This window comes from Balaenoptera ricei, chromosome 11, assembly GCF_028023285.1.
Source record: "Balaenoptera ricei isolate mBalRic1 chromosome 11, mBalRic1.hap2, whole genome shotgun sequence".
In the NCBI taxonomy this organism is placed as follows: Eukaryota; Metazoa; Chordata; class Mammalia; order Artiodactyla; family Balaenopteridae; genus Balaenoptera; species Balaenoptera ricei.
Window position 1 is genome coordinate 71,007,715 of NC_082649.1, and position 17,861 is coordinate 71,025,575.

Below are 17,861 nucleotides of genomic sequence, written 5' to 3' on the forward strand. Positions count from 1 at the left end.
TCAACATCATTTGCATTCAGCCAATAGGGGAAAGAAAATTAAGACCAGGATGAGCTATCATTACACATCTATCAGCATGACTTAAATAAAAATAGTGACAATACCAAACGGCTGTGAGGATGTGAAGAAATCAGATCTCACATACTGCTGCTAAGAATGCATAATGGTACAGCCACTCTGGAAAGTAGGTGTGCTCCTCGGCATTTATCCCAGAAAAACGAAATTTTATGTATATGATTGTTTATAGCAGCTTTATTCATAAAAACCAAAAACTAGAAGCAACCAAAATGTACTGCAACAGATGAACGGTTAACCAAACTGCAGTATATCCACGGAATACTACCAAGCAATAAAAGGGAACAGACTACTGATACATTCAAGAATTTGGATGGATCTCAGGGGCATTATTTTCAGTGAAAAAAGCCCATCTCAAAAAGTCACATACTGTGTGGTTCTATTTATGTAACATTCTGGAAATGACAAAATTATAGAGATGAAGAACAGATTAATGGTTACCTGGGGTTAGGGAATATTGGGGAAGAGGAGTAGGTGTAACTATGAAGGGGCAGTACAAAGGAGCTCTGTGTGGTGATGGAATAGTTCTGTATCTTGACTGAGGTGGTGGTTACAGGAATCTACACATGATAAAATGACAAAACTACATACATTTTATACATAGATCAATTTCCTAGCTTTTATATTGTCCTATACTTAAATGAGATGTAACTTACAGTAGAAACTGGGTGAATGGTACATGAGAACTGTCAGTATTTTTGCAAGCTCCTATGAATTGATAATTACCTCAAAAGAACCTAACTTTCTTTTTTTTTTAATGAAGTCTGCTCGTAAAAGTTATTTACTTTTTCAACAAACATGCTGAGTACCCCCCCCCCAAACTCAGTGCCAGGTTCTCTGCCAGGTACAAAGAAAGACAACTCATGTCTTCAAAGAGCTTCCCATTTAGTGGTAGAAAGATAAGCCAGACAACATAACACAGGTAAGTAATGGAATTCTGCACTCTGAAGAATGGATTTTGCTCAGCAAAACCAATACCTGCATCAATCTGCTGCTCCCCGTTCATTTCCACAGCACATGGGTGATCTCCTCCCCACACAGAGGACAGGCCTTATAGTTATGCTACAATCTGAAGATTACTTGCAGTTCTCAAGCATCTGTTCAATGGGCATCCAAGGGTCCAAATGAAAGTGCTGAAAAATCAAAAAGAACACATTAACAGGCTGCAGCCCAGTGTTTATTCAGTCATAAGACATGACAACTCAGGTGGGCTGAAAGGGCAGATAAAACAAAAATACACTGGCAGAATAGATGGAATTAGAGAAAAAAAATTTGACACCTTTTCTAATTTTGAAGACTGTGTGTGTGTGTGTGTGTGTGTGTGTAGAGAGAAAGAGCTATCAAGATCTTGATATCTAAAAATCACAACAAATAAACATATATATGAATCACTACCCCTTCAACTTAGATTATAATACTGAGCACCACCATCCACAAAAACTCTAATTCCTAATGAAATCCTGGGGGGAAAAGTTAGCTTTCAATGCCCTGTCTTAACCAGTAAATAAGATTCAGGATACGACATATTATTTTATCTAGTTTTCCATTTCATTTACCTAGAATATTATGCAGAACCAAAAAGTATCAACTATATTTGTCTACAATTACACTTATAAAGAGAGCTCAATCCCTCCAAAATAACCTCTGAAACCATTTATTCTTTTTTAAAAAGGCTTTATTGGGATATAATTCACATGCCAAAATTTCCCATTTTAAGTGTACAATTCAATAATTTTCAATAAATTTACAGAGTTGTATAACCATCACTATAATCCAATTTTAGAATATTTCCATCACCCTGGAAAGAAACTTCATTCCCCACTTGCAGTTCTTCTCCATTCCATCCCTAGCCTCAGGCAACCACTAATCTGCTTTTGCCTCTAGAGATTTTGCCTCTTCTGGCCATTTCACACAAATGAAATTATACAACATGTGGTCTTTTGCACCTGACTTCTTTCACTCAGCATGTTTTTGAGGCCCATCCATGCTGCAGCATGGATGAATCTATTTATTCTTGCTTTACATACATGTAAAACAATCTAAGATACTGCCTTTATATATGCCTAACAGATTAGAAAGAGTAAATGCAAGGGGGAAAAGGAGCTGCTGCAGGAAGGTGTGATGTGAACTAACCTCAAGGGCAACAATGAAGAAAACTATAAAGGTGGAATAGGAACTCAACAGCCACAGCTGCCTGGGTGATACCTACAAGAGCAAACAACTCTGAACCTCTCAAAAAGATTCTGATTCTGTATTAGATCCCCAGTAATAGATCATCATAAACATCTTTTAAACACTAAGAAAAAATTAGTTTAAATTTTAACATACTCTTTGAAAAGGTACAAGCTACCTCAAGTACAACAGCATGAGCTGGGTGATAGGGATACCCAGATTCTAGCCCCAGCTCTACCCATAACTAACTATGCAATCTTATACAGACTATATTATGTCCATTTTTAAAATCTGTAAAATGAGTGTAACATTTTCAGATTTTAAAACTAAATTTCATATTGAGCATAGAGAAAATCTTAATAACAGTTAAAATTATGGATATCCCATTTGAGGTAACTGCCAGTTATCCAAAATCTTTTCATACAACATAAGCACTGAAACTCACACTTTCACAGATAGGAACAACTGAATAGAATCCTGGTAGTGAGATTTAAAGCCTCTAAATAAGCTTTCTTCTCTCAGTTTACTTTCCTACCCCAAGCCCAAAACATTCAAACTGTACCATTCCATCTGCTAATTCATTCACTCCCCATATTTATTAAACACCAGCTCATTACCATCCACTATTCTAGGGAATAAGGGTAAAGCAATCAAGAGACACTTGGTTCCTGCATTCATGATGCTTATTTTCACCTGGTGTAAGACAATTTAAGCCAACAATTTAAAACAATTATTTAAAGTGCTATGAAGGAAAAGCAGCAGTGGGTGCTAAGATAGAACATAATGGCAGACCTAACCTAAACTAAGAGGTCACTGACAGCGTCCCTGGGGCGGGGAAAGGTATTTAAGCTGACACGAAAGGGGAAACAGCAGTTAGGCAAAAAGGGCAGAAAGGAAATAGTCCAGGAATAGGGAGCAGCACATACAAAGGCTCTACGGTGGGGAGGAACTGAGTGCAGGCCACTGTGGCTGGAGCATGGGAACCACCCGGGTAAGTGGCACACCATGAAACTGGACAGGAAGAGTAGGAGTAACGCAGTTGACACATACTGAGGATTCACCATGAGCGGGGTACTGTCCAAAGCACTGAAACATATTAACCCATTTAATACTCTCAACAACTGGACAAGGTGACATCACTATCATGAGGAAACAGGCACAAAACAGGTACTACCTGCCAGTGTCCCACAGCTAGCTAAGTAGGAAAACCAGGTTTCAAACCTAGCAAAACGTCCACATTATATGTCCTCAAACGCTGTATTATAGTGCCTCTCAATGGGAAGCAACCGAGGGTTTTCTTAAGCAGAGAAAGGATCAAATCTGTGTTTTTAAAGATATCACTCTGGAAAAAAAAAAAAATTACTCTGGACCCAATCAGAGAAACTATAAAGGAGTGCCAAAAACCATAAAAGTATAAAATTTCTACATGGCAAAAGACCATAAATAAAGTTCAAAGATAAGAGAGTAGGTCTTAAAAGTTCTCATCACACAAAAAAATTTTTTCTAACTGTGTACGGTGACAGATGTTAACTAGATTTACTGCGGTAATCTTCACAATGTATACAGATATCAAATCATTATGCTGTACGCCTGAAACTAATATAATGTTATATGTCAATTTTAGTTCAATAAAAATAAATAAATAAGACAGTTGAGATGGGTGAAAATATTAGCAACATGTAAGATAATGGATTAATTTCCATATACAAGCTCCCATAATTCAACAAGAAAAAAAGAAAAGAAAAATCGGCAAAATATGTAATTAATCCACACTAAAAATGAGAGTTAATACTTACAAAAATATGCTCAATCTCATTAGTGGTGAAATAATAGGACTTTTTAATCAAATACTATTTTTTTCACCTTTCCAACTGGTAAAATTTTTAAAACTAAAAATCTCCAGAGTTGGAAAGGAAGACAGACAAAGGGAGAGAGTATATATTGGTACTATCTTTTTGGAGAGGAATTTAATGATAAATAATTTAACATATAAAGATTTAAAAGACAAACTCTTTGAGCAATAATTCTACTGTTAAGAACCTTTCCCACAACACAATATGTGGAATCTAAAAAAGTGATACAAATGAACTTATTTACAAAACAGATATAGACTCACAGACATAGAAAACAAACTTATGGTTACCAAAGGGTAATGGCAGGGGAGGGATAAATTAGGAGTTTGGGATTAACAGATACACACTACTATATATAAAATTGATAAACAGCAAGGACCTACTGTAGAGCACAGGGAACTATATTCAATATCTTGTAATAATCTATAATGGAAAAGAATCTGAAAAAGAATAGATATATAGGGGCTTCCCTGATGGTGCAGTGGTTGAGAGTCTGCCTGCTAATGCAGGGGACACGGGTTCGAGCCCTGGTCTGGGAAGATCCCACATGCCGTGGAGCAACTAGGCCCGTGAGCCACAACTACTGAGCCTGCGCGTCTGGAGCCTGTGCTCTGCAACAAGAGAGGCCGCAACAAGAGGGGCCGCGATAGTGAGAGGCCCGCACACCGCGATGAAGAGTGGCCCCCACTTGCCGCAACTAGAGAAAGCCCTCACACAGAAACGAAGACCCAACACAGCCATAAATAAATTAAAAAAAAAAAAAAAAAAGAATATATATATATGTATGTATAACTTAATCACCTTGCTTTACACATGAAACTAACACAACATTGTAAATCAACTATACTTCAATAAAAAATAAATAAAAAATAAGCACTCTTGAACAACAACAACAAAAGAACCTTTCACACAACACAAATGTGTGGAAGGCTACATAGCCAATGATGTTTGCTGCTGTATTATCTCTAACAGTGAGAAACCAGAAACAGCCTATATGTCCATCAAATGTGAATGAGATGGCTACAGACATTATGATACACCTACACTAGGAAATACTTTGTAATCATTAGAAGAATTCAAGTAGATCCATAAAAGCATATGGGAATGTCATCTATATTCTCAATGAAAAAAGCAAGTGAAGGACAATTATCATTTATATTAACTTTTCAAAATCCTGTGTCCATTGTTTACTTGGCTATGTGACTTTCAACAATCACCTTATTGGTGCCAATGATATCACTAATAAAATGGATTATAACAGTACTGTACCTACCTCACCGGACTGACAGGATAAGTAGGATAAACAATGGAGTGCATGTAGCATAGAGCTACATAGTAAATGCTGAGTTAATGTTAACTGTTATGCAATATTGACAGATTCAAGTTCCTATGGCACTAACTTAGGGTCATCTCTACATACAGTCTTGAAACTTCATCATGGGTCTGATGTAACAAAATTATCTGTTGGTTTACTAGGCTGTGAAGATGTCATCCACTGCTTACACTCATAAACTCTTGAAATACATCAGCATATTTTGTGCAGTGAGCCACATAGTGCGATAATAATAATTATTATTATTAATAAATCTTCAAAGCCAGAAAGACATGAGTTGGGGGAAATGCAAGTCTTATGTAGCTGAAACTAAGAATGTAACTTTAAAAAAATTAAGTTATAATTAACATACACTATTACATAAGTTTCAGGTGTAGTGATTCAGTATTTTTTTTTTAATTTTTCTTTATTTATTTTTGGCTGCGTTGGGTCTTCGTTGCTGCGCGCGGGCTTCCTCTAGTTGCAGTGAGTGGGGGTTACTCTTCGTTGCGGTGTGCGAGCTTCTCGTTGTGATGGCTTCTCTTGTTGCAGAGCACGGGCTCTAGGCACATGGGCTTCAGTAGTTGTGGCTCGCAGGCTCTAGAGCGCAAGCTCAGTAGTTATGGTGCACGGGCTTAGTTGCTCCATCGCATGTGGGATCTTCCTGGACCAGGTCTCGAACCTGTCTCTCTTGCATTGGCAGGTGGATTCTTAACCACTGAGCCACCAGGGAAGCCCCCAGTATTTTTATATCACTGCAAGAAGACCATTTACCATCTGTCAACATACAAAGTTGTTAAAAAGGGCTGTGACATTTTTTCGATCTTACAGCATCACTTAGATTTTAACAAATAAACAATTAGTTCATTGTCTTAATAGGATCATGAGACATAAACTGATGAAGCCTTTTGCTCTAGAACATCTGTCAGATCTTTCTCGTTATTGCTAGTCTGCTCTCTTTTTATGCAGCGAGGAAAAAAACAGTAAAATATCGAGAAACTTAAAATATAAAAATTTAATTCACTTTTCATTTATTTCCTATTCATGTTAAACTGTTTTACTGTCTTTATTTATCATTGATTTTGGTATTATAATTCCTCTTGTGGTGACCACAATACATCAGAATTATTTATTTAAATAAGTTCTCATGAACTAACTAATCTGGACCTTGTTCATCTTATTTAGAATTCTTTCAGTGAACTAAACAGCAGCCTAGATATTTACAGGAGGTTCTAATAAAAGAGACTAAAGCCAGTATTTTAAAATAGGAAACACTTCTAAGAAACCTAAATAACAATTTAAAAAAGCAAAGCTAATTGTACAAAACCAGCTTTGATGTCAAACACACACACACACACACACACACACACACACAGGCACACAAAGAAAACAGAAACAAAACCCAGGTAGAATAAAACTGAACTGAATTCGCTATTCCATTTTTAGTGATATATCAATATAAAATAAAACCACCATGGAATACTTATCTTTTAATAGATTTTTTGAAAGATGTAAAAGTCATCTGAACAATAAACAGCTACATGATGCTTCCTCTCTCATCCTATTTCAGTTTACCCATGCAGTCCACACTCTAAGCTTATACTACTCGGCTCCACGTTAATGCTCTTGATTTTCAAGGCTAAGATTAAACACTGAGTAAGGGTATTTATTATGTAGAAAAGTTACAATAATGCAAGAGAGATTTCTGTAGCATGAGTCCTCAGCCAAATGATTTAACACGTTAGACATAATTTTTAAAGCACTTAGGAAGAAGGACAGAAACTCAGTGTGACTATAACGATATGACCTAGTATGTATGGTGGTTGCAAGAAAATGCTTTAATTCAGTAAATATTTACCAGACAGTTAAAAGGAAAATTCCCACTAACTAACATGCTTGAATTTGCACTCCTCTCCCTCAACTGAACAAATGGAAGGTCAGTAGTAATTTCAAGTATGTTGTAAATATGGTAAGTGCAAACAATTCAGCAAATCAGATGCTCCATTTTGGGCAGATTTGCAAAGTTAACCCTGCCCTTGACGGTAAATGCTAGTGGTAGAGTCACTGTATTTTTTGTTCCCCAACAGGTGTTGATTTCAGTTGGCCTTTCACTCTCCATAAGGGTTAATCATCACTCCCTGACCTTGTGCACATCTTATTTGACAGGCTATCTAAATTAAATCTTATGCTTCCATCTGTCAAATGTCAATGTAACTTGATTATCATGGGTAGAAATTTTCTATTGTTTCATTAAGTTGTTTGTTGTTGTTGTTTTTAACCCACTGCTACATGTTTAACTAGGGAGATAAAAAATAAGTCTGTTAAGTTGACAAATCTTAGCCACTCAAATCATCTAAGTTAAATCTGACCCTAACTTAGTTTTTTCATGATTATGTAAATGCAACACAGGGCACATCTATTTCAGTTGAACAAATCAGTACTTATTAATTTACAAAGCCAGTAAAAGCTTTAAACAAAACCCACAACTCAAGAATACCCTAATTTTTTTTAAAGGTGCTCAACATCACATCATCAGGGAAATGGAAATCAAAACCACAGTGAGATACCATCTCACACCTGTCAGAATGGCTATTATCAGAAAGACAAGAAATAACAAGTGTTGGCAAGGATGTGGAGGAAATCCCTGTGCACCACTGGTGGGAATATAAATTGGTGTAGGCACTGTGTGAAAACACTATGTAGATTCTTCAAAAAATTAAAAATAGAACTACCATATGATCCAGCAGTTCCACTTCTGGGTATGTGAAATGAAAGGAAATGAAAACACTAACTCAAAAAGATACCTACACCCCCATGTTCATTGCAGCATTATTTACCATAGCCAAGACATGGAAGCAACCTAACTGTCCATGGATGGATGGATAAAGAAGATGTTGTGTACATATATATACATACACAATCGAATCATTTTGCAATATATATATATATCAAATCACAGTGTTGTACACCTTGGGCTAATACAATGTTATATGTCAATTATATCTCAATCTTTTAAAAAGCCAAATTACAAGGCAATATTTTAAAAGGGTTATTTTGGACTAACAATGAGAAATTTTTAAGTAAAATATGGTACAAACATACAATGTATTACTACATGGCCAATAAAACTATGCTAGAGAAATGTTTTCCTTCCCAATCAAAATCCCAATAGGGTATTTTATTCACCTTGATGAGCTAATTTTTAAATGCATCTAAAAGAGAAAATGTACAATCTAGCTACATTTTTGTAAAAGATGATATATGATGAAGCTAGTTCCTTCTATCAAAATATTAAAACAGTGTAGTATTAGTGCAAGAAAAGACAAATACATCCATAAAATAGAATGAGATTGAGAAATAGATGCATTTATATGAGAGTACAGTTTGTGATACAATGGCATCCCATATCAATTGTGAAAGGATGAACAAACTAATAATAAAGAATTGGCTATCCATTTTGGGAGGAAAAAAATTAGATCCTTACTTCATGCTGCAACATAAATAAATCCCAGGTGAATTAAAAGAGCAAAACATGAAAATTAAGACTCCAAACAAATTAAAAGAAAAACACAAGAGAATATGGTTATAACCTTGGTATAGTATAGACTTCCTTAAGCAAGGAAGCTATAAAATGGATACATTTGACTACATAAACATTTAAAACTTCTGATTAGCAAAAGACACCATAAACAACTTTCAAAGCCAAGTTATAGACTAGAAAAAAATATTGCCAGCATATATCAATATAATAGACAAAGAATTAATAGCCATAATTACAGAAAGCACCTATAAATCAATAAAAAAAGACCAAACCTTATAGGGGCAAAACAGATATAAACAGGAATTTTACAGAAGAAATGCAAATGACTTATAAGCATATGAAAATATGTTTAACATCAACAGCTAAAACAAGTTATTTTTCACTCACAGATTGGCAAAAATAAAAGATTAATAACACCCAATATGGGTAAAGATATGGAGATATGAATGCTGCTATCACCGGTTGAAGAGCACAAATGGATGCAACCCTTTTAGAGAGAAATTTTATTCCATCAAAAATTTTAACTTGGGGCTTCCCTGGTGGCGCAGTGGTTGAGAATCTGCCTGCTAATGCAGGGGACACGGGTTCGAGCCCTGGTCTGGGAAGATCCCACATGCCACGGAGCAGCTGGGCCCGTGAGCCACAACTACTGAGCCTGTGCGTCTGGAGCCTGTGCCCCGCAACGGGAGGGGCCGCGATAGTGAAAGGCCCGCGCACCGCGATGAAGAGCGGTCCCCGCACCGCGATGAAGAGTGGCCGCCACTTGCCGCAACTAGAGAAAGCCCTCGCACGAACCGAAGACCCAGCACAGCCAAAAATAAATAAATAAATAAAAATAAAAGTAGCTATAAAATTAAAAAAAGAAAAAAAAAAATTTAACTTGTATTCTCTACAACTGAGCAATTCAATTTCCAATATCTATTTCAGAAAACTATCCAAAAAATAAATAAGCAGCATAACGATTTCAAAGAAAGAGATTAAATTGTTCTCACTTCCAGGGCATACACAGAGAAAACACTCCCACATGTACAAAGTGCAAAAGCCTAAATGTATGCTTGAGCAATGTCTGTGGCTAGGGAAAAACTGGAAACCTCAGTATCAATCAGTAAATTAGGGCACATCCGTTAAGATGAGAGTTAAAAAGAACGAGATAGTTTAATGGGTACAGAGTTTATGCTGGGAGTGATGAAAAGGTTTTGGGTATAGACAGTAGTTTGTGTGTGTGTGCATGCTTATAAAACATACTCAAACATACACAAAACTACATATTTCTATAGTACATATCTTTCTTTATATATCTACAGATACCTTTAAAATGATCTGGAAGAATGCATCCAAATCACTACCAGTGGTTACTTCTAGGAGAGTGAGATTCAGGAACAGGGTAAAAGGGAATTTGTGCTTTATCTGCATTGAATAAACATTTTATGACAAGAATGTATTCATATGTGTACTTCTGTGATTTAAATTTTTATTTTAAGAAAAAAATGCATTTACTGACATGGAAAGTTATTTATTCATTCTTTCAACAAATATTTACCAGAAATCTACTCTGTGTTAATAAGTCCTATCAAAATATTAGGGATGTTATCAGTGAAGAATACTGGCCAAAATCTCTGCCCTCATGAAGCTTATGTTTTAGTGGGAAAGAGAAAAAGTACTTTTCGAAATATGGTAAGTGATAGAGCTGGGCAGGGGAGACACATAGGCTGAAAGTTAAATGCGGAGGTTGGGCGGGTGATGGGGATGAGGGGGTGGGGAGCATCACTGAAAAGGTAACATTTGGACAAAGACTTGAAGGACAAACAGAAGGAAAAAGCCTGCCTGGCACAGGGAAAACCCAGAACAAAGGCCCTAGAATGAGGACATGTGAGGTGTGTTCTAAGACTAGCAAGGAAGCCAGGGTAGTAGAGGCCACATAAATAAGCAAGCGAGAGGAGAGGCAAGACAGCCGTCAACCTCACACTGTTTGCCACACTCCCAGTCTCCTTTGTGACTGTCTCCCACCTACAGTCCTTAGGGAACTATGATATTTACCAGGACCCTACTCCTCTGGGGGTGATAAAACATAAAGGCAAGGCTGGTGGGAATGTAAAATGGTGCAATCCCTTTAGAAAACAGTCTGGCAGTTCCTGAAAATGTTAAACATAGATTTACCATGTGACCTAGCAATTTCACTTCTTGGTATATACCCAAGAAGACTGAAAACATATGTCTACACCAAAACTTGTACATGAATGTACACAGCAGCATTATTTGTAATGTCAAAAGGTAGAAACAACCCAAATGTCCACCCACCCATTAATGGATAAATAAAATGTGGGGGACTTCCCTGGTGGTGCAGTGGTTAAGAATCCACTTGCCAATGCAGGGGACACGAGTTCGATTCCTGGTCCAGGAAGATCCCACATGCCATGGAGCAACTGAACCCACATGCCACAACTACTTAAGCTCGCGCGCCTAGAGCCCATGCTCCGCAAAAAGAGAAGCCACTGTGATGAGAAGCCCGCACACCACAACCAAGAGTAGCCCCCGCTCACCCCAACTGGAGAAAGCCCATGCGCAGCAACAAAGACCCAACGCAGCCAAAAATTAAAAAAATAATAAATAAATAAAATGTGGGATATCTAACACAATGGAATATTATTTGGCCATAAAAAGGGACAAAGTACTGATACATGCTACAACATAGATAACCTTGAAAATACTGTGCCAAGTGAAAGAGGTCAAACACAAAAGGCCACATATTGTATGCTTCCATTTATATGAAATGTACTGAATAAGCAAATCCATAGAGACAGAAGGCAGATTAGTGTGGTTGCCCAGGCTGGGGGAGATGGTAATGGGGAGTGACTAACATGTACAGGGTTTCTTGCGGGGGTGCTGAAACATTCTAAAATTAGGTTGTTGTGATAGCTGTACCACTCTGAATAAAAACCACTGAACTGTATACTTTAAATAAGTGAACTTTATGGTATGTAAAAATATCTTGATAAAGCTGTAAAAAAAAAAATGTAAAAAAAAAAAGCTGTAAAAAAATATTAAGGACACAACTGTGCTTTTAAAATAATATTATTCCCATTTTCAAATACAGAAGCCAATGACAAAAAGAGACAAGGAGTCTGGGTCACCATTAGGATATGCAACAGAACACGGAAAGATAATTTAGCTGTCACTGTTGTGTATTAGTTAAGTTAATGCTTTAAAAGATAAATTCCAAATTTCTGTTGTTTAATCCAAGAGATATTTATTTCTCACACACATAGAGTCCAAACAGATATTCCTAAGGAGTGGGGCAACTCCCCTCCACGTGGTAATTCATGGAGCCAAGTGCCTTCTACCTCACACCTCCTCCATCTTCAACAAAGGGTTCTCAAATCTTCGAGTTTAGGGGTATCACTCACGGGAGGTTCTCCTGGGCCAGGCCTGCAAGCGGCACCTCCCTTCTACCCACATTCTGCTAGTTAAAACTTAGTCACGTGACCCATCTGCTCTAAGGGAAGCCGGGAACTCTAATGAAGTACTTCCCGACATTAGTAAATACATGAGTGTTTAGAATTAGCACTGCCATATTCTAGAATTCATATCAACAGCGAATATCAGTTATTTTATTTAAAGAAGCCTCTACGGATCAACAGTAGTGATACAACAAACTGCCATGGAATTGCTTTCTCAATTAATCAATAAATATTTACTGAGTACATACTATCTGCCACATATTGTTTTAGGTAAACAAATAGAGGGGGGGAAACCTTGCCCTCACGGATCTCACAATCCAGCGCACGGAGACAGAAAAACAAAGTATATATAGCATATTGAACAAAAATAAATGTCAGGAGGAAAATGAAGCAAGGAAGGAGGACGGAAGTACTACTTTCAAAAAGGTGATTAAGGTCTTAGTGATGAAGTGACATGAGCCCACACCTGAGGGAAGAACATTCCAGGCAGGAAAAGGAGAAGTGCAAAGACCCTCAAGTGAGAGCTTGTGCAGGATATCTGAGGTCACTGCTGTTGCAGCAGAATGATCAAGGCTGGGATCTAGGAGGTGAGTTTAGAAAGGTACCAGGGAGCCAGATTACATGTACACTTGTAGGCTGCTGTGAAGATTTTAGTTTTGGGGAAGCCACTGGAAGATTTGGAGCAGAAGAGAGACACAGTTTGACCTATTTTTTAAAAAGGTTATTCTGCAGCTATGTTGAGAAAAGACTGTAAATGGGAAAGAGTAGAAGCAGGAAGACCAATTTAAAAGACGGTGGAATAATCCAGGTGAGAGGTGTTGGTGGCTAACTCCAGGTTAGAAGCAGTAAAAACACTGAGAATAATAGTAAATGAGAGACTGGATATGGGGTGTGAGAAAAAGAGCATTGCCTGGGCTGACTCTTTAAGTTTTTTGTCTATGCAATAGAAAGGATGAAGTTGCCACTTGGGGAAAAGCAAAGTCTAAAGGAGGAGTGGTTTGAGGAAGACAAATTGAGGGCTTCAATGCAAAATAGGGCAATATGATTGCCTTCTTCATTATTAAGGGTTTGCTCTTTGAGTGTTCAGGGAAATTCTTTTTCAGTCAACAGAATTATTATTATGTAAAGTATTTCCAATTTATAAGCTATTTTCTTTATCTGCTATACTTCATCTGAGCAAAATAACAACTCTTTACAACAGCTAGATGGGTTCAATCCTTATCTTACACCTTGGGAACCTTCTTGTCATCTTCAATCCCTCTCTTACACTTCACCTTTTTTTCTAGGTTTACTAATCATCCATGAAGGCACTTCCTCATACCAGTTTAGTAATTTATGCTGTCTTATTGTCTTATTTTAAAACCCAAAATTCAATACCCACAAATTTTCCATTAAAAGCACTTAAATGTCCATTTTTCTAAGCCTTCTTTAATACACATCTATCAAAAATTTCAGACATAAATTAATTTTTGAAAACTGAATCATACTATAATGAGGTTGGAAATTTTATGCCAACCAATTTATAAATCCCTGGTTCACAGTTGTAAGTATGGCCATTCTGCAGTCCTGTTTCCTCAGCAATTGCTAATTAGTACCAGGGTACTAAGCACCTACACTATGCCAGATACCAAGACTACTAAATCAAGGTTTTGAAATTATCTTTCACTGTACCAAAATATGACACAAGCATTTAAAAAGCATTTCTTTATCCTCACATTATCTTGTAAGCTGCAGAAATAGCAGATCTTCTAGAGCTCAAATATTATCACATTTCTCATTGATTACAGGCTTTATTTACAGGAGCCAGTAGCACGAGCACATGTTAAAAGAGTCAATATGTCTTTAATCTGATTAAATAAAGAGGAATGTGATTCACCAACACAAACGCTGTCAAAATGTACCACTTTTAATAATTTTATAAAAGGATTACAGGAAGAGACCATGTCTGGTTACAAAAAGCCAGGAAACTATTCAGTAATTTCATGGTTGCTGTTTCTCAGCCTTCTCATGTCAAATGACAGATGAGAAACTTCATTCCAACGCAACAAATGCTTGTTAGCCATTTATCTTAAAAAAAAAAAAAGGAAGAAGTAATATTTGAGTATCTACTATGTATGTGCCTGGCACTTTTTTTGTGTGTTATACGGTAAATAAAACACTGCCCAACAGTACATAGTAAGCATAATATAAGTGTTAACTATTTTAAAATTATATCTTATTTAATCCTAACCAACCATTTACTTATCACATACATGATAACCCCATTTTACAGATGAGGAGACTGAGGTTCAGAGAAATTAAATAACCTGTCGGTTTATAAAGCTAGGAAACACCAGAGGCAGCATTTGAACCCTAGCCTGATTCCTGAGCCTAAACTCCTCTAGTTTTCCTGTAGCTCAGGATAACTGTGAAGTGTCTATCTCCTATACCACAAAGTGATGGGCCTAAATGATTTACACTCTAGTTCTTCTGTTTATTCATTTACTTAACTTCAAGGTTCTACACTGTTCTACTACAAGGGTAAGTAACCAGGAGTCTGAATGGTACCTAGATAGGTGTTGCCATCAACGAATTTCTCCCAAAATGTTATTCTACTAGATCCTTAACTAGGTTAATTCATATGAAAGAATAAAAGCCTAAAAACTCTGAATTAATGAACACTTGAAAAAAGAAATATAATTTTCTTATTCTTCAAGTGAATGATAAACTAATCTCCAAAGAAGAGGATTTATGAGACTTTTGCTTAAAGTGTTAAGATTAAAGTTTTTTCTCAAATAGGTTTAAATTCCCACTTTACTCCTTTATACACCTAGAAACTACTTTTTTCATAGCACTGTACAAAGTTAAGCCCAGTCCAGTTCAACTCTCTCCAATTCTGTAATGGTCACTACTAGCACAGCCTAATATGTCTTTCCCTCCATCTCTTCCTCCTTGCCACCAAACTCCACATTTGATCATGATGGCAAAGTCCCCTGTTCCACATAATGGATCATGCTCAGGCAGTCTCATTCCTCTCTGTCATATAATTGTGTTCTGAGTCTTCCTTATGGCTATGTGACCCAGTCCTGGCTCAAAAATAAGAGAAAACTTACTGGGGAGCTTCTGGGAAATATACTTTCATTCCTAATAAGAAAGGCAAGATAGTTTCAAAATGTGTAGAATCTTTAATATCACCCAGTGTTCACCTTGCAGTGGTAACTGGCACAGCTAGGGTTAGCAAACACATCCCATTACAATGTATACAGACTATGTATTCTACTTCTTTTAGGGCCCCTCCAATGCTAGATATGAACATACACTAGAAAGTAAACTCCACAAAAACATGCATTGTTTCATTCAACTAATATTTACTAAATGCCTAGTACATATCAGGCTTGTGCTGGACACCAGGGTAGAGTCATGAACAAATGAGACATTAAAATCCTGGCTCCTAAGACACAGTTGGTACTCAAATAATACTTGTTGAATTAACGAACTGCAAATTCAAATGATTAATTACTGAACTAAAACTTTGGTAGAATAAATTGGTTTGGGTTTTTTTTTCTTTTTAGAATTATTTTTAAGCTGTAAAATAGTAAAAGTTTAACTGAAACTAATATTCAGATAATTTTATATATTGTACCTTTAGACCAAGCAGTTTTTGTTATACAACTAAAATATATATACATATATTTTAGATACCAGAGAATATTCAGTGTAATAAGTATTGGTAAGCACTTATATTTATTATAAGCAAACTGGAGAATTTCCAATTTCTCAAAAATAGTATGTGTGCGTAAACTGAAAGAGAAAGTGTTCCTTCAGTATTAATTTTGCTATAACTCTAAGGAATATGTTTAAAGAGTACACTAAATACAGAGAAGCAGTCAATGAAGATTTAAATCAAAATTCAAAATCTGATTTCTGGCCCCCCCAAAAACAAAAAACAAGCAGAAACTACTGTGAGAGGAGGAGCTTCAAGATGGTGGAAGGAGTAAGAGGCGGAGATCACATTCCTCCCCACAAATACATCAGAAATACATCTACACGTGGAACAACTCCTACAGAACACCTACTGAACGCTGGCAGAAGACCTCAGACCTCCCAAAAGGCAAGACACTCCCCACGTACCTGGGTAGGGCAAAAGTAAAAAGAAAAAACAGAGACAAAAGGATAGGGACGGGACCTGCACCAGTGGGAGGGAGCTGTGAAGAAGGAAAGGTTTCCACACGCTAGGAAGCCCCTTCGCGGGCGGACACTCCTGGTGACAGAGGGGGTAAGTTTCGGAGCCGCGGAGGAGAGTGCAGCAACGGGGTGCGGAGGGCAAAGCGGAGAGATTCCCGCACACAGGATCGGTGCCGACCAGCACTCACCAGCCCAAGAGGCTTGTCTGCTCACTTACCGGGACGGATCGGGGTTGGGAGGTGAGGCTCGGGCTTCGGTCAGATCCCAGGGAGAGGACTGGGGTTGGCGGCGTGAACACAGCCTGAAGGGGTTAGTGCACCACAGCTAGCTGGGAGGGAGTCCGGGAAAAACTCTGGAGCTGCCGAAGAGACAAGAGACTTCTTCTTGCCTCTTTGTTTCCTGGAGCGCGAGGAGAGGGGATTAAGAGCGTCACTGAAAGAAGCTCCAGAGACGGGCGCGAGCCACGGCTATGAGCGCGGACCCCACAGATGGGCATGGGACGCTAAGGCTGCTACTGCAGCCACCAAGAAGCCTGTGTGCAAGCACAGGTCACTATCCACACCTCCCCTCCTGGAAGCCTGTGCAGCCCGCCACTGCCAGGGTCCCATGATCCAGGGACAACTTCCCCGGGAGAACGCACGGTGTGCCTCAGGCTGGTGCAACGTCATGTTGGCCTCTGCCGCCGCAGGCTCGCCCCGCATCCGTACCCCTCCCTCCCCCCGGCCTGAGTGAGCCAGAGCCCCCGAAGCAGCTGCTCCTTTAACCCCGTCCTGTGTGAGCGAAGAAGAGATGCCCTCGGCCGACCTACACGCAGAGGTGGGTCCAAATCCAAAGCTGAACCCCAGGAGCTGTGCGAACAAAGAAGAGAAAGGGAAATTTCTCCCAGCAGCCTCAGGAGCAGCGGATTAAATCTCCACAATCAACTTGATGTACCCTGTATCTGTGGAATACCTGAATAGACAACAAATCATCCCAAATTGAGGAGGTGGACTTTGGGAGCAATGATATATATTTTTTTCCCTTTTTCTCTTTTTGTGATTATGTATGTGTATGCTTGTGTGTGTGATTTTATCTGTATAGTTTTGTTTTTGCCATTTGTCCTAGGGTTCTGTCTGTCCGTTTTTTGTTGTTTTTTTTTATTACTCAAAAAAAATTTTTTTTACTAATTATTTTTTGTTTTTTATTTTAATAACTTTTTTCTTTTCTTTTCTTCTATCATTTTCTTCCTTCCTTCCTTCCTTCCTTCCTTCCTTCCTTTCTTCCTTCCTTCCTTCCTTTCTTCCTTT

The 17,861-nt window shown here is 37.9% G+C and overlaps 1 protein-coding gene across 8 annotated transcripts in view; it reads right to left on the reverse strand.

Annotated features, from left to right (window-relative positions):
• Positions 1–17,861, reverse strand: part of SFMBT1 (Scm like with four mbt domains 1) — a 135,765-nt gene that overhangs the window by 61,116 nt on the left and 56,788 nt on the right. For all 8 annotated transcript variants that reach the window (XR_009505891.1, XR_009505890.1, XM_059939913.1 and 5 more), the window contains one exon: positions 1,054–1,208. Coding sequence is in view for 5 of the 8 variants with exons in the window: in XM_059939913.1 (XP_059795896.1) it covers positions 1,054–1,081 (28 nt within the window). In the remaining 3 variants the exon portion in view is untranslated. The remainder of the gene's footprint in view (positions 1–1,053; positions 1,209–17,861) is intronic.